The sequence below is a fragment of the Microtus pennsylvanicus genome, chromosome 7, assembly GCF_037038515.1.
Source record: "Microtus pennsylvanicus isolate mMicPen1 chromosome 7, mMicPen1.hap1, whole genome shotgun sequence".
Lineage (NCBI taxonomy): Eukaryota > Metazoa > Chordata > Mammalia > Rodentia > Cricetidae > Microtus > Microtus pennsylvanicus.
In genome coordinates, this window is record NC_134585.1 from 83,808,725 (window position 1) to 83,831,169 (window position 22,445).

The window sequence follows — 22,445 nt, forward strand, 5'->3', positions numbered from 1 at the left end:
CCTAAAATGGACTCTGCTAGCAGTGTGCATTGCAAAACCTGAGAAATACAGAATCCCTAATAATAATGAAGACAGAAACGAAAAATTGTTCCGAAGAATCTAGGGCTAGTGCCAAATTTTGGAAGATAATTGATAAAAAATAATCAGTGTCAACAATACACCCCTGAAGTCTGTGAAGCAAGGCAGCCATTTTCCCATGAAAGAGGGAGGGAAGCTGTTCAATCCCCCCTCACCCTGAAACCCAGATGTCACTCTCTTCAAGGGCTGACGTTAAAATACTATTCTCCTCTTCAGCTTTTGTGGCTGCGTGTGCATGAAGCACCCTCTAGTAGACAGCAGACAACGAGAAGGCGTGAGAAAGAGGTTTATCTGTGAGTTGGTTGTTTGTGCACAGGCAGGAATTTATTCCCAGTAAATCATGTCCCCTTTCTATGTGGAAAAGCTGTGCACCTAAGGACCTTATTTGTGTGTTGCCTCTATCAAAATCCTCTCCAGCCTTAGATCTGAACACAAGAAACAAATCCAAAGGTCAGTTAAACACACTAAGTGTCTTGGTGAGCAATGAGTTTGGCAGACAGGTTTTTATATACCTGCAATCCTGGCAAACGGATAAGCAAAGCAGGTGGAGGAGGCCAAGGTCAACCCAAACAGCATCATCACGGTCTAGCCTGTGCTACCATGTCTCACAAAACAGTATCAGGAGGGAGAGATAAGAACCCCAAACTTAAATAAGTGGAAATTCAATTCAATAAAACCCATATTTTAATTTAAAACTTAAGTATCCAATTTGTTTAGTAATAGACACCCGAAGACAACTTGGAGGAGGCAAGAAGAGAAGGCGGGGAGTGTCAGAAGATAAAGAACTCGTATGTAAATTAAATAAAAAGCAACAACAACAGATTCGGGGATTACGATCAGACTAAGATAAAGACAAAATAAGTTAGTAACATCTAGGGAGAAGACACAATGAGAGTAATTCTAAAACTTTAAGGAAAGGTGTTGTGGGTGGTGAAGAAGAAAAAACACACCAGAATGCAGCGCCAGGACGTGCACAGTAACTATTGCTGAGGAGTCTACTATTGTTTGATAATCATCTCTGTTCTTAGTACTGTGGTATCCTTTAAGTGACAGGAGAAAACTTGACTTAAAAAAAAAACAAAATGAAGTGATAAAAAATACATAGGCATCCCTCAAGTTAAGGAGATGTGAATGCTTTGTTTAGAGTTTATAAATAAATCTACAGTCCAAGTATTTCTCAGCTTATCTTGTGGAACTTGGTTTAGGTGCCTACCAGTTCTCAAGCTCATTAATAGAAACAGCCAGACTGTAATCTGGCCATTGGCTAAGTCATTATTACCAAGGGGTTCTTTGCAATGTTACAAATTAATTTGCTGTGAAAATGTAGTATGCACCATGTCTCAGTCTTTTTACCATGAGAAGAGAAGAAAGGGCTGTGGAGATCACTCAGTAGGAAACATGCTTCTGGTACACGCATGGACCTGCGTTTGGATGCCTGGCACCGTGTAAAAAGCTGGGTAGAGAAGCTTATCTGCGATGGCAATGCTAGGGGCACAGAGACAGGCACATTGCTGGAGCCTGCTGACCAGGCAATCTAATCCAAAATGGAAAATTGTGGATTAGACTCAGTGAGAGACACTGCTTCAAAAATTAAGGTGGAGAAGCAATTGAAGAGATCTGACCTTAACCTCTGACCTCCATGCGTATGTGTAGGTACACACGCACATGCACATACATAAGGAAGAAAGGAAGAGGGAGGAGGAGAGAGAAATGGAAGAGAGAAAGACAGTTGGAAAAGGGGAAGGGGAAATTGAACAGGTAAAGATGGACCAGAATGGTTTCTACAGTGTGAGGTACCTGCAGTGCATACCCCTCAGGGACCAGGATAGTATGTGCTCCATTGGGAAAGCCTATTTTCCTTACTATACAATCAATATAATATCATTACAGAAAACTGTATATCAAAAGAAAATACTCTCTTCCCAATAATCATTTTTTTCTTTTAGTTTATTTATTTATTTATTTATTTATTTATTTAAATTTATTCATTTATTAAAGATTTCTGTCTCTTCCCCGCCACCGCCTCCCATTTCCCTCCCCCTCCCCCAATTAAGTCCCCCCCCAGCCCGAAAAGCAATCAGGGTTCCCTATCCTGTGGGAAGTCCAAGGAACCCCCACCTCCATCCAGGTCTATTTTGAACAGTGTGAATTTTTCCTGTGATACTTGCTTTTCTTCTGTGTGTATGTTTTTATCATGTATGTCCTTGTCACTATAGCATAAGCCCTTGCGTGGGACTGTCCTCATTTTTAGTATGTTCTTTGTAATGACATGATATTTATCAAATATATGTTTCATATTCAATATTGGTCTTGTTATCTAACAGCAAGGCCTAATTAAGCCCTTTCTTTTTCCAAGTTTTAGTAAGAAGCATTCTAATCAGTCACTCCCTACCAGGAATTCAGTGCAACACTTTCTGACCTGTTCTACAGATTCAAAAAGATTGAGTATAATAGGTTACTTGTTTTTGTAGACATTATTCAAGACAAATGAAAAAATACTAAAAAGAGAAATTAAAGGGAACCAAACCATTCGCCTGTGTGAGGCTTTTACAGTAAGTGACCAACAATGGTTTCAAACATGCAGCTAGCAGGATGACAAAAGCTTTTTGATGGAAGTGATGTAAAGATCACACTAAGTCTTATAAAAGTAAACAGAAACAGAAAATTTGGATGGAAGAAACACCTGCCCTTACAACCTGCATTAAATGCTAACCTTGATGCCATAAAAGAGCCTATCAGCATTGCCAAGGTTTGCGGGTCCTACTTTTAGAATAACGAGCCTGCCTTGAACGAGAAGGTAGTAAAGTCTCCAGATCATTTTTCTTTGGAGCTTGTCATGCTTAATAATAATTGACCAAGCCAGGTGCTTTATTATATTTCATATGAGAGGGAAAAGCAGGTTTGTTGAAAATTAGTTTGTCCACAAGCTTTTTTTTTTTGTCTCACTTTTAGGACTTGAAATTGGAAACTTTTTTTTTGATTTTTTTGTTTTATTTATGGGATTGCAAAGGACCAAAACATATTTCCTTCTGCACTGAGGTCATCTTATTTACAATTTAAAAGATAAGAATTTGAAATGAGATGGGGCCATTGAAACGAATATTGTTAAAAGGATTCAGTTCTTTATTAAATTGTATGTGGAGGGGTGAGGGGGTCACAGTATGGGTGTGGTTACAGAACAATATTCTGGAGTCCCTTCTGTTCTTTTACCTTACATGGGTCTCAAGGGTCAGATTCGTGTTTCTAGACTTGGTGGTAAGTACCGTTACCTAACGAGCCATCTCAACACCCCCAGATGCAGTATTTTAATTCAGTGGAACCGGTATGTGGAGCAAGATTGATTGACACTTTCCTAGGAATGGTTTACTGGAGATACCTTCTGCGAACACGGAAAACGTAGCTGCAGGGGTTTCTTGAGATAAAAATGGATTCTGGCTTGGGCAAAAGGATGGCAGAAGTGTGGTGATGGTTAATTGGTATCGCTTTTAATAATGATGCTGTCCTCCTGCTCTGGCAGGATGGCGCGTAGATGCCACAGGCCCCCGCATCTCAGGAGCTGAATTTGTATGGAAGCCTATACATGGTGAGGGGTAGGAAAAGCAAGATCTCACCAGCTCTTTGTGCTTCTTGCTGCTCAACCAGCTAACCTGCTGACTGGCTGACGCTCTCCATTTCTCCTGGGATTCTGGGTTCTGTCATCCCTGCAGGGGGATTTAGAGTGTAGAATCTGTTGACATCTTGTTAGTTCTGGGGCAATAAACTTCTGAAAAGGGAAGAAAGTCCCTCCAGGCAACCAGAATGACTGGCCATGGAGACGATTTAGATGCAAGGAAACCATACAGCAGACTCCTAGTTCCTAGTCCTGGACTCGCTGGGAGAGACTCTCCCAAGTCTGAAATGGGCGTTAGCGGTCAGTCCACACAGTCTAGGCCTGAGCACCCTTCAGGAAATTAAAAGCACTGCCTAGAGCTTAAAATGTCTTTCTTCCAGAAAGAAAAAATCTTTTTCAATTCCATCATTGACCCCACTGCTAGACAGGAGCACCACTCCCCCCGTCTCCCAAATCTTTGATGCTATGTTTGATGATCCAGTTTCTTCCTTTTTTTTTTGAAGGATTCTTAAGGATTAGTGCCCCCTGCCCCAGGGCTAGGTAACCAAACACTAGCTGGACAGGATGTTTTTCTATCCTCCTGCCCTGGGCATATTGAGAAGTGACAGCTGGTTAAGAATGTGCTTCTCCTGAGACATTGCAATGAGCATGCTGGACTTGATGGCAGTACATAAAAGAGAAGTTGCAATCTCGCATGAGTCCCGAGCCCAGGCAGGTGGCACAAATATGTTGCCACTTGGTAACAGGAATTGAGATGGTCTGCAAAGACCAGAGCCTCCCCCAGAGACGTGTGGGTTTATTCATGTCTTTGGATACCACAGTGGGTAAATGAATTTCCCTGTATCCCGCCAGTAGGCTCCCCACTCCAGCCTCCCTGTTCTCATGCCAGCCTCCAGTGTTCCATTGGCACCCACACAGAACATGGGGGCCTCTAATCTGTGCTACACAAAGAATACATGGCAACTTCCAAAATGATTTTCTTTTGAAAAAGAAAGCATTTCATTACAAGGAGAGTATGTGTTTACTTCCATCTTCTAGGGATAAGGTTTTAAATGACCCTAAGTCTCTTATGACATTTACATCTTTTACTGAGATCACTTTTCTCAAAATTAGAGATAGAAACATTTTCTCAAAAAGTGTTTAATATTAATAACATTTATAAGCAGCAGGCCCTCAAGTCATTCGTCCACCTAATCTTCTTATTATAATTGACTGTATTGTTACTTTCAGAAATTTGTGGGAGACTGTCGGAGAAATACTTATGTATAGTGTGTTATGACCAAGGCAGGGAAGCTAGCAGTTATTTCTCCATGGATACTTAAAATAATTAGAGTAATTCTGGAACGATGTGTGTACTGTCAAATCAGGAACTAATGTTTCTGTTTCATTAGTATTGCTTTGTGTGTAGAAGCTCCGGCCTCCTCTCTTTCCGCGGCTCATAAGGTGCACAGTGGGTTATTGTATACTATATTCACCCCCTCGCTGTTCTGAAGAACACTAGGATGTGTTACTTCTCTCTAGCTGTGTGCCCCTTCCTCAACTTCCACATGTTCCTCCTCTCCTCTACTTCCCAGCAGGAAGCTCTGTGAATTATATCTTTCACCTGGTATTTGCAGCAGTCTCAGATGGGAGGAAACTTGCAGGTCTTTTTCATGCTGTGTCTTAGTTCATTTAACATAATACCCTCCAGTTCCATTTGTACTTTGGGGTCTGCTTTCATATTAATTTTAGAGTTTTCCTCTAAACGTGTGAAAGATGTCCTTGTATTTTGATGACTATTGAACCTGAAGATTTTTCAGATTTTGTATGAATATTTTATAACAATCTTTCTCCCAATGCATGGACAAGCCTGGACTTCCCAAGCTGTAGTGTTTTATCTATAATTTATATTAGACATTTCGCAATTTCCATTTGCATTGGTCTTTTAGCTCTTTATTTATCCCTTCCTATCTCCCCACACACCTTGTAGCTATTGTCATGTATTTTGTCTCCTAAAGACTACAGGAGCTTGTGGTCTAGAGTCACCTATGTTCTACTAGGTCCCTTGGGTCTATGAGGCAACAGTCCCCATTGCTAGTATGGTAGGGTATCTGTGAAGTACCAGATATTGGAATACGCACAGGTCTTTGCATATAGAGGTCAGTATAATTCAGGCAATCGCTGCCTTCACAGGATGATGTCATGCCATAGAAGGGTGGGCTCTGGAGACCAGTGAGGATGTAGGAGTTCTTCCTCCAGTGAAAAACCACCGTGCAGGCTCTAGGTTACTAAATGATCTTCGTGCTGATGAATAGTGAAACTTTCCAGGAGCTGAGTTGGCAGTGTCTGTGCTGATGAGCTTTACTGAGACCCCTCCACCCCTGCTTTCCTCTGAAGAGGGTTTCCCTTCCCTACTAGGCAGGCTGGGTTACAGGTGCTGGCTCCTCCTGCTCTCATTCCATTTTGCTGTCTTAGTTTTCCAAAGCTTCTTAATGGATGACTTTCATGGCTCTCTGACAGTCGCTTACCTCAAAGTGCGAGTGTTCCCTTTGGAAAGAGGAGGCAGACCCTGCACTCCTCTAGGTGCTGTCGAGTCCCCATCCACATGATCTCATTTTACTTCTCATCAAAAATGGGGGAGGTGGTACTCCCTACAAATAGTACATCATTTTTACTTGGCCCTAACGTTTCACATGATAAAATGATTCTTTTTCCCTTTAAGTTAGAGGCTATGGACCACCATCCTTAAAAGGAAATTACATTAAAAGACGCTTTCTGCGGTCACAATCTTCAGGCCACAAGCCTGAGATCTCAGTACTCTGGAGGCTGAGGCAGGAGGATATCAAGTATATGGTCATCTTGGGTTACAAAGTGACAACTTCTCTCAAAAAGAGTGAAACAAAAATTTTATGCTAGTTCATTCTTCAACTCTGAATATATGGCTAAGAGCAAGAAAATCCAACGAGTTCTTCTGTAGAATGACTTTGTTTCAGTGTTTCAAACATTAATTTCCTATTAAAACACTCTCTTCTTGTATTGTAGACAAAGCTCGGATGGAAGGTCCAACCTTCTCCAGTACAAAGGGTTATCTGACCACTGGGCAGGAAGAACTGATCCTTGGGCAGGAGGAACTCATCCTCCTGCAGGAGAAAGTCAAGAATGGGAAAATGTCTGTAGATGAAGCTCTAGAGAAATTTAAACGTTGGCAGATGGGAAAGAGTGGTCTGGAAATCATGCAACAGGTAATATGATCTTCCAGAACATTCCTTCCCCTATGGATCTCCCTAGATTCTTTAAATGTTTAGTCTTCACAAGACATATAGACAACCATTCTTCTGTTCTTAACTAGACACTAAAGATGTTTGCAACAATCAACTAAATGCTTGTAGATAAATTCATTTATGTGAACTCGGTCTTGGAATCCATACATCAAAACTGCTTATAGTCCCTGCCCTGGGTGCAAAGGACATTTGTTTTCTATTCTTGCTGAAATGAAGACGAAGCAGTCTCACAGTAGCAACTGCTCAGCATGCTAACACATATAGCATAGACCAGACTTAACGGGACAAGAAATAGCTGACAACACAGCAAGCATTTAGTCCTAAGTGTGATTAATTTTAGCTTCTTTTTCCTTATAAAATATGTCACCTATGCCGCCTTGACTGTACTCAGTAAAAAGTATCTGCTCCATAGTCTACTTATCTCATAGGTTCACACTCCCAAAATATTTTAGGATTCTCTCCTTTCTGCGGCAAGAAGCCTTCTTGCCTCAGAACACAGTTTTTATGTAGCTGCTTGATTAAACACATATAATAAGCCAAGTTTGGACAAAACACAGGGAGCTAATATTAGCTGAATATTCTACCTCTACCAAAGAGATCATTTTTTATTTTAAAAGACAATGTAGCTTTTAACAATAGAAAAATGAGTCACTCGGATGAAGTTTCAAACAATATGGCATATTGGCCAAAGCAGCGTAGGCGAGAGGACTTTCCAAACATGTCTGAGATCAGAGCTTGTCAGAAACCACCCACCTACAAGGGCAGATTCGGTTGCCAGTCGGTGGCAGAAATGGTCCAGGTTTCACAATACTAATCAAAGGCAATTGTTTTTTTCCAAACAAATGCTAAAGGAAGTGGAGGGTGGAGTTCCACACCTGTGCCCTGCCCATGAGCAGAACGACAGTGCTGTTTCTCCATCCTTACCAATGCCATCACCTTCGTGGTCATTCTAGTCCGAAAATGGAGCAACATGTGTTCAGTTTCAAGCCCATGCAACTCATTCTGCTCCCAGGAACTGCATACACTTTATCCTTCTCAATCCCTTAAAAAATAAAGATTTCGATGCAGTTTGATGTGCTCCAGCTTCTTAGAAATGCCTTACCTAGCCATTTTTTGGAAACACTTAGTTTTGCTTGTTTTGTTTGTATATTTATATCCATGAGGAAGGATTTAAGACATCCATACATGTGTTCACCACTCCCTGATATTTCATATGTTTTTCTATATTCCTCTCCTGTCTACAAACATTCATTTGTATCCTGGAAATGAATTTGCCAGCACTTATTGGGACATGATATGCCTGATGGAGGATTGTTCTGAGGAAAAGGGCTCATTTTCGTGTATGTAGCCAGAGTCTGAAGAGCAGGGAAGAATCACATCACATAGACTCCCCAGCCCTGAAGATGAGACGGTGCCAAAGCTAAAGGCTCTGCGCCTCTCACCTTCCTCCTTGGCGTGCCCAAGGCACGTGGCTCCACTCAGAGGGGAACATCTGCAAAGCCATGGAAATAACCCCCAGGAAAGAGGCCTTCCTGAAGGGGGATGAAGCGCTCTTAGGTTGTCTTCTCAAGAAATTTATGAAGTTCTAATGTGCTTTTATTTTCTGCAGAATATTTGGAAGAACAATATTCTGAGAAAAGGACTCTAGTTTCATAGTATTTTCCCCTGGGTCCTTAATTTTTTTTATAAATAGAGTACCAGGAAAGAATACGGCACATGGAGGCTGAAAATGGGCTCAGGAGGCATCCGGCCCCAGCATCCTGGTATAACTCTTCACTCAATGGAGGCACACAGCGTGAGGCTAAGTGCTGCTTCCAAGCCTGACTTATAGCTGTGATTAGATGAACTGCTGAGCCTCTCGCTCCTCAGTTTCCATTTCTGTGAAACAGGATGACCGTTTTACATCTCTTTCACGAAGAATAAGATTATGTGTAAAGTACCAAAGATATTTTAGACTTTTTAAGTATCAACTTATTACTAAGTAGTGGTTTGGGCACTGGTTATAGTAATAAATGCTTTTATTTTGACCCTTTAATATCTGTGTTATCTGTGTTCTGCACTTTTATTAAGGAAAAGCTACGCCAACTACGAGACAACATTATAGGGAAACGGCCCGAAGATGAAAACGCCTGTGGTGAGTGACAGTGGCCTGCTACTCAAAAATGAGAGTGTGATTGGGTAGAAAATGTAAAGATGGCAAATCCAGACAGATTTCAGTTCAAATCCACACATCTTCTTCCTTCCCACTCTCTGGCTAGAGACTCAGTATCTCTGGTTTGTTCTCTGCCATCCACCCAAGAGTGCTCTACTGACCCATATTGACCAACCAATGTTCAACTACTTCTGTTTGATGTCTGTTTGTTTAACTTATGAATAAGATTATCTTTCTCTAGTGTATTTTCATTGTTCATTTTGTGGGCAATATACAATCATTGTCCATTATACATCCGAAGAGGTAGGTCATTCCAGTACATTCAAGCTCACAAAGCTCACAACTGTCCACATGTGAATTGCTTTACATTCTGTCTCCGGTTGACCTTTCCTCACAACCACATTTCCTGGCAGTGCCGCTTTCCCTTGCTGATAGGAGTTGCCCTGGGGAAATAACTAGGGTTAAAGGCCAATGCCATTAAGATGGCAGATCATCTCTAAAGATGAATGACATATCGCAAAATTGAAAGTAAATTGTATTATTGCTATATGGCCTCTCTTTTTCCAAATCTCTCCTCTTGCACAGAAAATTAAAAATAACTACTAAGAACAAGCACTTTAAAACCCCCCTCTCCCCACTGTAAGTACATATTCCATACCTTTAGGTTGTTCATCATGTGGAGATTCACTGTGGGAAATTTATTCTCCTTCTTTTATTTGTTGGTATCTGTTTTCCCACAGAGAATTCTTTAAGCTTTCCTATAACTGTGATCTAAACTATAAATATACTTTTTAACATAATTAATACCACGAGCAAGAGACTGATTTACACATAAATGAGATCAACAAACTTGAATTATTATGTGAAAAAATACCATTTTAACAACTAATAAAATTAAATTCTAAAAATAATTTTATTAAAAATACTATGTAAAATATTATCTATCATATCTAAAGAGCACATATTAAATACTAATGCTTCCTACAATGGCCATAGTCGATGTCATTCATAATCTATAAATAAGGAAATAAGATTTGAGAACTGGAAAAAAACACACAGATAAGAATCTACTATACAATCTTTGTTTGAACTCAAAAATCAGCACCAGTATTTTAACAGCAAATCAGTTATCTCTTCAGTCACAGTGGAACAAACAGTAGTGGGCATGCACTCTAATTATAAGGTTCTAATAGTGATCAAAGATGAGCAAGTGCTTTGCCAAGTGGATAGTAAGCCGGTAAAGACTGTACTGTCAGTGGTAAGCAGACTCACGGGGAGAATCTAACCATTGCCCATCTGTCTGCAAAAGAAGCATTTCCTGGTTGTGAGAGGGCGAGGCAAGTCAGTCCCGGACCAAGAACATGGAGAACCTAGCTGAAGCAACTGAAACCACTGCGGTGTGCTCAGAACTGGACGAGAGTGGGCTCAGAATCACACAGGAAGAACTTAGTGGCTGAGAGAGGAACTGAGTGAGTGTGTGCAAGAAGCATAAGCACTGGAAGGGTACTGGAAGCAGAAAACAGAGGCCAGAGAGAGGTTGGGTAAGCTAGGCAAAGGCCTACGGGGAAAATCTTTGCTCCTGACCTGCCAGAGTAGAAGCATCCCAACACTACTTGAAACTTGCAATTCCTGCTGTACCAAGGCCCTAACTCAAAGTAACCTCTACTCATGATATACCTGGCAAGCTCTCAAACCAAACTATAAAATCCCTGAGAGAAACATAGCTTGTACCTCAGGCCTTCTGAAACACTTTGGAGCTGGAGAATACTGAAAAACAACAATCCAACCTAGAAAAGCTCATGTCAGAAGTTGAACTGCCTACTAAAACAAGATCCTGCACAGAACCCCCCAGTATACAAGAGTTGTAACGCTCAACATTCCAGCCAAAAAGTGATTAAAATTATATAAAAATCAACAGGAATCCCTAGTGAAGGGAAAAAATAGCTATCAATGGTAAGAAGTAAGCAGTCCCTGTTGACCGTTGTAGAAGAGGCCACTAAACATTAAGGCATCTCCTATAAGCATAAGGCATCTCCTATAAGCATACTGAACTCATGCAAAAGACAGCTCTAGGGGGATAAATATAAAATATCATGAGAAAATGCAAAACTGATTGAAATAGCCAAGTGGAAATAACAGAAACCAACATTAAAATATAAGAATAGTTTATAGATTATAAAGTCGGCGTATCACATATTACTGAGCATGAAGATGAATGAACATGATTTATCCAATACTAGGGAAAATAGATGAATGACATATAGAGGAAAATCTTAAGGATATTCACTAATATCTCTTCAGAATCCACACAGAGTTAAAGGTTATATGGTACTATCTTCAAAGAGCTGAAATTAGAGGAGAAGCACACATCCAAAGAAAATAGCCTTGAAACTTTTGCTGAAATAATGAAGATTTTACATAAATGGAACCAAAGGATTTCAGAAAAATTGCAAGGTAATAGACATTAAAGAATTTCATATAGGTAGAAAGAAATGGTAACAGAAATAAATTCAGATCCACATTGAGGAGATAAAAACACGTGAAATCATATAAATGAGGTATCTATAGGCTGTTATATTTTCTATGTTTTGGTAAACTATGTTAACTATAGTAAACTATAACAACTATTTACAGCAAGATCTGCAGATACGTTACAGGTTAGAACATGCGAAGGAGAAAGACATTTAAACAAACCACCTAAAACAGAGGCTGCAGTTAACTGGAAGTGGGTAAAATTTTATACATGATAAAGTGAAACGTGAAGAAGAGAATGTGAAGTCTCAATCAGAACACAAGAGGAAGGAGGTAAAATAAGAAGTGTGAAGAGAAATATACAGAAGAAAACAGGGAGGAGGGCTTTACTATCTCAAAGTACTTTGAGAACCTAAGTTTGAATATTTTATATAAATTTAAAAATAAGGGACTAGACAGAGGGCTCAAGGAGCGCTTGCTGCTCTTGCAGAAGACCTGAAAGCCACCCACAGGGCTTCCCAGCACCCATATGGTGGCTCACAACAATCTCTACTAAAGGTTCTGTCTCCCTCTTCTGACCTGTCTGAGAACTGCATGCATTATTACATACACAGACAAACACACTTAAAATAACAAAAAAGTAAACCTAGGAAATCAATAGAGAAAATTTGTTGCAGTATTAAAAAGCATTTAATTCTAAAGAATAAATCAGAAAAATTGCAAAGCTGGTACATACACAAAATAGATAAGCAAAACTGCAAGAAAACAAAATAGCAGTGGTTGGAAAATTGAGTACTATCAATAATTGTGTTCAATGTTCATTTTAAAATAATGTTTTTGCTGGGAAAAAAGATACCTAAATTTAGGCACTCTACAAAATATATTTTTTTAAAAAAAGATCGCTAGGAAATGAAGGTCTACCACCATGCAAAGATACAGTACGAGACGGCTGTAATGGCCATGTAGTTACACGACAAAAATAATCTAAAGATAAAACCCATGGCAGGAGATAAAAGAAAACTCTAGATAGGAATAAAGTTCAGCAGGATGACATGACAGCCTAGATACTTCTGCCTTTTGTGTTATACGTACACCTATAAGTTTTATCATGACCAATGAATCAAAATTTCATGGCAGTATTCAAAAATGTTCTCACATGCTTCTCAGTAGTTAACTGAATGTATGATAAAAATCAATAAAGATACAGAGGCCTGAATCACAAGTAATTCAACCAATTTAACATTTACTGACTACGGCATGAGAACACGGAGCTCACCGACTTGTGTAAGACGTGCTCGGCTGGCTATGAAAATGGAGCATGCGCTAAGTCACAGAAAAGCTTCAATAAGGTCCAGAAGAGCAAAAAGATGAGAGAATGCCCCCTAAGTGTTTCAGATTCATTCCAATACAATGTTTCAAAAATAATCAAAAAGGATTACAGCGAATTATTTTGAAATGAAAGAAAGCTATTGCAGACAGGATACGAAATTTGTAGCATAAGACAAATTTCAATTAACATAAATCAGAGGGAAATTTATGGTCATAGAAGTAAAAAGAATATACTTATTTCTATGTGACTTTTAAGAAATTGTTAATATTTTATATATTCAGTAAATAAGAATTGAGAGCTAGAAGAAGATAAAATGTAAACAGAGCTAACTTAACTAAACGAGGTTACATAGGACTACCAGGAAAGAATATAAATAGGGAAGACAATGCATTCTGAAGCTTGAAGTAAACAGAAATGGCAGGCTGCACATCACCATGCTCTCTGCTCCAATGACAGTGGACTGAACCTCTGAAACAGGTGCTGAAGAGCCTAAACTAAAATGGGAACATGTTACAACCCTCATCGAGAGCCTCAGTGTGAGGGTCATTGACCAAAAATCCACAGCTACTACATTATCAAAGCTGAAGCTAGAGCTGGGCTTGGACAGCCACAGCATTGGTCAGGGGCAGGTGGTCCTCTTTGGCTTCCAGGATGATTGCCTTGGATAGTATCATCCGAAAGGCTGTGTAAAGAGCTGTTACCATTCTGGTTCCACAATTGAAGTCACATATTAGCCTTGCATCTATCTGAGAGTGACACAGCTGATCCAGAAGACTTGGATGTTAAAGATGAACTCAAAGGTTCATCTTCAAATCAAACTACCTGAGGACCTTAGGCCATTATTGAGGATGCTGTGGGTACGTTGTGGGTGAACACGCTCAGCTCCACTCTATCCCACAATTCCTAGAGCTCTTTCAGTCTCTGAAAGTGCAGTTTGTAAGGATGAAAATAGAAACTAAGATTAGTTGAAGAGTTAGTTCAAAAAGAGAAAGAGTTACAAGCTCTCCTTCAAAACTATTGAAGGAAAAGACCAAGAAATTAAACCCCTGAAACTAAGTCCTAACGGAGAGACACCACTGGATTTCCCATGCGCCATCCGAACTGTCCTGGCACAACCACTGAAGATGCTGAACGGACTGGCTGGCTGAGAGAAAATGGAGCTGATGCAGACACTGTAAGTCAGTTTCTGGCTGAATATTACACACTAGTAGCTGTTCTCTACTATGTTACACGTGATGATTTAAAGGGCCCCGGACTAAGGGGACGAACGCTGTGCCCACTGTGGAAGACCAGCTTGACTTTTGGAACAAACATGCCTGACTGTCACTGACTGAACCTTCAGTGGAGAATCTGAATATTAATACAGGACTGATCTCCTTGGGGGAGGAGAAAGAAGCTGAACTTTAATTATAGTGTTTACTCATGTAAAACACACACACAAAAAAAACCACCAAATTTTCCCAACTTCTAGTTTACAAAATTCCTAAGGACTCTTTGTAAAGGCTTTTAAAATAATCCAAGTTATAATCCTAATGTCTAGGATTGTTTCAGTCTGCACATTTTGATGGAGATGTCTTTAAGCTGGCAGCTATTGCATTTCAGCCAGATTTTTATCACGGAGCAGACATAACATTTTGTGTGACAGTATACCTCGGGAACAAAACCAAAGCGTGACCACAACTTTGTAGGATTTTCTTTGTATATGATGTGTCCTGAACATCTGAGCAGAAATGCATAATTTGGATAGTTGTATAAAGTTTTCTTTTGGGGGGGGAGCATCTAAGTAATGGTTTCTCTTTATGCTAATTGTCATATTGACTGCATGTTCTAACTTAAGTGTCTGGCCTGAGTGTGTTTGTTGGGGGTGTTTATATACTACTGAACTGCACCAGTTGTACATGCCTGGATCACAGTAGAGTTTGCTTGTCCTAAAGCTACCCACTGTGTCATATTTACTCAAAGTAAAAAGATTGCCAACATGTTACTTTGATAAAGTCAAGAAATTTCTTTTTTTAAAAAAATGGTAGATAAAACGTGCTTTACTCTAGTTTGTATGCTCATCTCTCCACATAGCTGTTGTATAACAATTTCAAAATGCCAGATATTCTAGGATTGATCTAACAAATACATACACTACAGACAATGGCAGGTTCCTATTGTCAAAGACAAGAGTAGCAGCCAAGTTAAAAGAAGGCTGAAAAGAACTTCATGAGGGACCATTGGATTCAAAGGCAAATGACAACAAACCATACTGCTAACATATACATTTCAGAGGAGTAAGTATAGAAATAAACACAATCAGATATTTACATCTAATTCTGTCTGCTGAGAGGATTTAAGAACAATGACAGGTCAGCTCTTACAAACACACCTAACACCCAGATCTTAATTAACAAAAGCAAATGGCCAATGATTGTATAAAAGATGCTTGACATCATTCATATTCCGGAAAAGACAAAGTCAGTCTCAATGAGATGCCAGTGAACAACTGTTATGAACATCACTTTTAAAAGGCTGCTGGACCAACCTTGCTATAGGATGTGGGACTGGATGTCCATGATTGCTGATGGAAGGCTGAAGTGTGGAATGACTTTGAAAAGGTTGGATATATGCTTAGTCTGTGGTCTGGTGATTCCAACCCAGGATTTTTTAGTTATAAGTAAAACCTTGTATCCGCCAAAATACCTATTCACAAAGTCTATGGAAGTTTGATTCATCATAGCTGGAAACAAAACGTCAATAGGTGTAATTACATTGTGCCTGTGTGGTATCTAGTCTCATGTCAACTTGTCACACAAACTAGAAGCATCTGAAAGGAAGGAAACTTAATTGAGAAAAGGCCTCCATAAGATTCAGCTGTAAGGCAATTTCTTAATAGTGACTGATGGGGGACAGCCAAGCCCATGGTGGATGGTGGCATCTCTGGATTGATGGTCCTGGGTTCTATAAGAAAGCAGGTTGAGCAAGCTATAGGAAGCAAGTCAGTAAGCAGCATCCACCTTGGCTTCTCCATCAGCTCCTGCCTCTAGAATCCTGCTGTTTCAGTACTTCCTGTCCTGACATCCTTCAGTGATGCCCAGCAGTATGGGAGTATGAGCCAAATAAACCCTTTTCTCCCCAACTTGCTTTTTGGCTATGGTGTTTCATCACAACAATAGAAACCCTAATGAAAACAGCCTGTATTTATGCTGTAATACCACCTAAGCAGTACAACTAAATTCATCTATGCACAATACAAATGAATTCCAGCCAGGGCGCTGAGTGAAAGGTACCAGGCACAAAGCAAACCATGCTTAAGATTCAATTTAGCTGGTGTCTTAGTTAGGATTTCTATCGCTTTGATGAGACACCATAACCACAACAACTCTTACAAAAGAAAGCATTTCACTGGTGCTGGCATACAGTTTCAGAGGTTTACTCCATTATTGTCATGGCAGGAAGCATGGTGGTATGCAGACATGGTGCTGGAGAGGCAGCAGAGAGTTCTATATCTGGATCTCCAGGCAGCAGAAAGAGAGAATGAGCCACTAAGACCTGACCTGAGCTTCTGAGACCTCGAAGCCTATCACACTTTTTCCAACAAGGCCACACCTACTCTAACAATGCCACACCTCCAATAATGCTGCTCCCTATGAGTCTATGGGGGTCATTTTTATTTAAACTACCACAGCTGGCTTTCCAGACTAAAATAATACAATCAACACTAATCTATAGAGCCGTATAGCTTATCATCAAAGACTGAGGAATAACGTTCTGATGAAGATTAACAAGGGTTCTGAGTGTATATTCTGTGACGAGGAAACCTGTTGGATTGGTAGGCACACAGTTAATGGGTTTGTTTTTATAAATCATCAGCTTATAGAAATGCTTATACTCTATCATATGCAATAATGAAAATCAGATGTCTAAAATGAACAGAATGTTTCAGACTAAAGGGATATCAATGCACAGAAGCAGGATTCCAGCAGCTGTCAATCAAGTGTCAGACCATAACACCCCAGGAAAAGGCAGGAAGGACAGATGTAATGAGGCTCAGGTTAACACATTATCCAGAGAGAGGGTTAGTATTTTCACTTTATGTTGTAAATTTCAATCCCCTCAGAAACTGTCATAGAACAATAAAAAGGTCCATTGGGATAAAATATTAAACCAACCTCACAGACTGTTTTTTGTCTTGTAGATAAACTCACCATTGTGCACCATCCAAGTGGTAAGTGTTAAGTATTAAATTAAGGATTTAAACTATAATGAAGTACAATTCGATGTTTATAATTGATATAACCCCAGCAGTTTTATGTTGGTCTATACTTTGTAGAGATTGCATGTTTATGTGCAGAACCACCTGGCATCAAATATAAAAGTGTGGTGCCTCTACAGCAGCAAGGTGCATCCCATCATAACAGAGGAAAGGGACATGGTGATTTGGCCTGTTGTGCCCTTTGGCACCTAATTCAAGCTCTTGGTCTTCATCTGTTTTTGGTTTTTTATTTAGCATACAAAGTGTTAGATACCATCGCAACATTTTCAAACATGATTTGTCTTTGCTGATCTTTCTCCCCTCTCTTCAGCCCTACCATACTGTGCCCCTTACGTACCGTCACCCTCAGCAGCCTCCTTTCCAGTTTCATAACACATTTGTTCAATTGCTCTCTCTCCCCTTCTCAACACCTCCTTTCCCCCTCCCGTGATTCCTTTTCTCATCGCACAGCCTATATATGTATGTACACACAGAAACATTAAGAACCAGGATCAGCATAGGAAAGACAGCACACACAGTTTTCCCTTGGGTTCCTGGGGGTGGGGAGTTTCATTCTAGAGCACCTCACTTCTTTAGTTCTTTTTATTTCTACCAGTGATTTGGTTTGTTTGATTTGGTCTTGTTTTGGTTTTTTAAGATATTGTGAATTAAATGTTTTCTCCAAATTCCTTTCTTGGAAAGTTTATTTTATATATAAATACACACACACACACACACACACACACGTGTGTGTGTGTGTGTGTGTGTGTGTGTGTGTGTGTGTGTGTGAATGAAAAATGATGGCTTCTATTTGTTGGTTTTGAACCCTGCAACATTGTGCCATGTGTTTATTAGATCTCAGAGGACCCTGCTGGAGTTTGTTTTTTAGAGAATCATGTTGTGATTAGGAATAATTTAACTTCTTTTACAGCTTTATCTTGTCTTGCTGGTTTTGAACACTATATTGAAAGAGAGTGGATTGATTACCCTTGTCATCGCCAAGATTTTAGGAAAAAAAAATTTTTCAAATTGTTCATATTTAGTATAAAATTGACTATAGCTTTTTTATATATAGTCTTTATTAATTTGAAGTTGTTATTGTTATTTCTAATTTCTCCAGGTCTTTGTAAAAATGCCTTTTCTGCCGCTTTTGAGACGATCATGTGACTATCCTCAATTTTAATTAGACTATATAATATGCTTGGTGATTTGCATGTGTACGACCAGACTGAAAGTGTAACTCACTTGGTCATGGTGTTTGATCTTGTTAATATGTTTTTCAATTTTGTTAAGAGTTTTCCATATATAATTCATCAAGGAAATTAGTCTGAAGTTCTCTTTTTATTATGTTGTGTCCCATTCTGGCTTCATAGAATAAGTCTGAAATGTTGCCTTCCCTTTGTATTTCTTGGAATATTTTGAGACATATTAGTGTTAAATTCTCCTCTTCCTGGGCTTTTCTTTATGGAGATTTTTAGTTTTATCAACCTTGCTCATGTTTCCACATCTGTGTAATATCTATTTAGTCTATTTTGTTAACTTTCACTCTGATCTTTATTCTTGTCATCTACTGGGCTTAGGCTTAGCTTGTTATTCAAGAGTCTTCTGGTACACCATTAGGTTATTTGAGATTTCTCTTACAGTTTTAAGCTGTAAACTTTTCTGTAGAGCTGCCTTAGCTGAATCTAGAGGATCTGGTAGGGTGTGCTATTGGTTTTTGTTGTTATTCCTGGGTTTTAGTATCCTGCTACTCATTCCAAATTACATTATTTAGTCTCTGAATGTCTGTTGTTTCTGAGGTTTCTCTTGCTGTTTGTTTATATTTTTATTTCATTGTGATCTGATAAATGCAAGGAAAGGAATTGTCCCAAGGAGGGCTTTTTGTATTTAATAAGGATTACTTTGTATCATATAATGCAGTCAACATATTTGTATCATTAGAATGGAGAGTGAAGTCTCCCGCGAGTATTGTGCTGCTACATATGTGGTCTTCTATGTCTTTTAGTGTTTATTGTATAACATGCCAATATGCAGTTCACACATATTTACAGTCACTGTGTCTACTTAGTGAATGTTCTCTTAGTTAATATGGAAGGTCTCTATCTCTCCTGACTAGTTTTGCTTGGATGTCTTCTTTAGCAAGCATAATAATTGCTATCCTTGCTTCTTGTGGCAGTTTGATTAGTAGGTTGAGTTTCATCCTTTTGGACTCAGTTTTTGGATGCCCTTGCTAGCTAAGTGCGTCTTTTTTATTAATTTTTATTGAGCTCTACATTTTTCTCTGCTCCCCTCCCCGCCTCTCCCCTCCCCTTCAGATCTCTCCCAAGGTCCCCATGCTCCCAATTTACTCAAGAGATCTTTTCTTTTTCTATTTCCCATGTGGATTAGATCTATGTATGTCTCTCTTAGGATCCTCATTGTTGTCTAGGTTCTCTGGGATTGTGATTTGTGGGCTGGTTTGCTAAGTGCATTTTTTTGAGATAACAGATGATTGAATCTTGTTTTTAAATGCTAACAGTTAGCTAGTGACATGTTAGAAATTGAGACATTTTTCATTTATTGTTGAGAGGGGCTTGCTCTTTGCTATTCTTTTGGTTAGATTGGAGTCTTGCTTTTCCTCCTATTGTGTTAGTATTGGGGGTCTGCTGGTTAGCTATGTTACACAGCATTGATCCCTTACCACCTCATCTTTGTGTATTCTTCTCATGGCATGAACTCTTTCCTGTCTTCACATGGACGAATCAGTCTATTTTCTCATATGTAAAATGTAACTGAAAAATGTACGTGGGAATTCGTTATAAAGAATGATAATGACTTATGGAACTGGAGTCTGATAGTTGGTAATGGAAGTCATTGATAGGGGAAATTAAATTTGTGCTCCACGAACCGAGTGTTTCATATGAATGTAATGAAAAGAGGAATATTTGAAAAATGTTGGGAGGGAAAAGAAGAGTTAGAAGCCAGATAGAGACCTATTGAACAACCAGTCGAAACCGGTAACTGCGAGAGGGATAAGCAATAGGAGTACAGTGTGTGGCTCAATTAAAATGGGGGCTCTCATGGTAACATTTGGGGAGCAGTGTAGTTGCCAGTGGGGAGCCTAGAATACTGTGATTTGCAAATAATTAGTTCTGACAAATGGTGAGAAAAAAAATAAAAGGGTTTTAATTAAATAGAGGTTGTTAATACTAGGGTTTGAAATTTTATGTCTAAACAGAACTGACTTCTCAATGTACTCCTTAATATACTATATGAATATAATGTTCAGTTTATCTAATACACTTGTAATATGTCCTTGTTACCAATTTAATTTCTATTTACTCATATTCCATGTTTCATATTATTTTCATGATACATAAATGAATTATTATTAATTGAAGAAATAATCAAAGTCTATATTTATAGGTAATACTGTCCACAATGATATATTGTACAGTAGTCCCTTCAACAATAAGGTAAGTTCTGTTCATTTTAATCTTTTTTAATACAAAGGAAGACTTTCTCTGCTGAGGAATATAAATATTTCCCATCTTATCTATTCTTTGAGCCAATATGAATCAGAAAAACTAGATAATCATTATATTTAAAACCCATGAGAAGTGTTGGACAGTGGTACCATACTCCTTTAATCCCAGCACTGGGAAGCAGAGGCACAAGGATCTCTGTAAGTTTGAGGCCAGTCTGGTCTATGGAGCTAGTTCCAGGATGGCCAGGAATACACAGAAAACCTGTCTCAAAAAAATCCATGAGTAGAAACTTAAGGAAATTTATTATTTAGAAAAAATAAAGATGGAACTCTTAGATGGAAAAAACCAAGTATAGCTGGATTCAATGTGTCCATAAAAAATAAATGTTAAAGGAATTGTGAGCACATCAATTTTAACAATAAAAAGCTAATGAGAATTTTATTCAGGAAGTGTAGTCATTATGGTCAATGTATAGGAAATATATAGCCCCAAAGTATTGATTGTGCAAATATGTAGCATTTCACATCAGCGATAAGAAAATGCTAAGAGAATAAGAAGATCATTAAGACAGAAGAGATTAACTGAAAATCAAGACACTTCAAGACATCATAATTAGTGCCCTGACCGCAAATACTTTATGAAAACCACATTATTTCATCTTCCTGCTCATGTGACATGGAAAGTGTGTGCTGTTATCAAGAGTGATGTTGCTTTTTAATTTCTTGCTAAAATAAAGGATTAAAAGTCATTGGCAAGTTCCTAATGAAATCATTTTAATTTTCCAAAGTTGTAGTAACCCTTTCAGTTTCCCTGTTTCAGATAAGGAATATTTTTATCATAAAAGTCCTTCATGCTTCAAGAATAACTTGAAGTGCTTGCATTTCTGGATTTCGTGACCCACTGTAGAGTATGCTATAGGCTCTCTGCTCATTGGAGGGCAGAATTGCAGACCACACTGAGGCACAAGAGTTATAAAAAACACTTTGTCACCAGTCAGTGCTGGGGCATGACTTTAATCCCAGGATTTGGGGATGGATTTCTATGAGTTCAGGGCTAACCTCGTCTAAAGAGCAAGTTACAGGATAACCAAGGCTACATAGAGAAACCCTGTCTCAAAAAAAAACTGTATCAAACAAAGATCCTTATTCAATATCTGAAGGACAGAAAATAAGATATATTCACACACTTTAAGGCTATACTTTATATTTTAAGTATATTTAATTTAAAGTATATTTAAAATATAAAGTCTGTAAGACTTGAGAAATTTTGCATAAGTGTAAGTTTCCATTGCTTAGCTGTTTCCCCTTAAAACTGAAGCAAACTTTGAGCCAGGTATGATGTATTGGACTCTAATCCCAGCATTAGGGAAGCCAAGGGAGGAAGGGAGCAAGTCCAAGGTCAGCCTAGAGGACACAGAGAGATCCTACATCTGAAGAAATCAAACCCTAAGACTGCAGTGGAGCCGAGCTTCACTGTGACTATTTCCCTTTAAGATAGAGAACTGTCTAAAAGTTACCTTACAGAGCTGGGTTTTTTCCCCAGAATGAAAGGCAACTATGCTTTATAATGTTTCCTTTTGAACCTTAAAATGGAAAAGTCTTAGCTCTGTCTCATTTTTTATTATTAATTTCTAGTTTCCTGCTCGACTCCAAGTTGAAAAGGAATTTGGATTCTCCTGCAAGAAAGATCATTAAAGAAGGTAAAATGGTAGTTGTCTCTTAGGAAACCTAAAAAGGCCATGTCATAGATTTCAGTCAATCATTTAAGGAATCTGTAAGTATTTCATTGTCTTCTCTTGAAGCATAAAGAAGCTTGCTCTTTTTCCAAACTAAAGGAAAA

General features: G+C 38.9%; 1 protein-coding gene across 1 annotated transcript in view; it reads left to right on the top strand.

The window, feature by feature from the left end:
• The window catches only part of Bank1 (B cell scaffold protein with ankyrin repeats 1), a 218,011-nt gene that overhangs the window by 194,733 nt on the left and 833 nt on the right, over positions 1-22,445 (top strand). The window contains exons 12-16 of the mRNA XM_075981274.1: positions 6,710-6,909; positions 9,019-9,082; positions 17,083-17,112; positions 20,545-20,594; positions 22,241-22,305. Coding sequence (XP_075837389.1) covers positions 6,710-6,909; positions 9,019-9,082; positions 17,083-17,112; positions 20,545-20,594; positions 22,241-22,300 — 404 coding nt within the window. The 3' untranslated portion in view covers positions 22,301-22,305. The remainder of the gene's footprint in view (positions 1-6,709; positions 6,910-9,018; positions 9,083-17,082; positions 17,113-20,544; positions 20,595-22,240; positions 22,306-22,445) is intronic.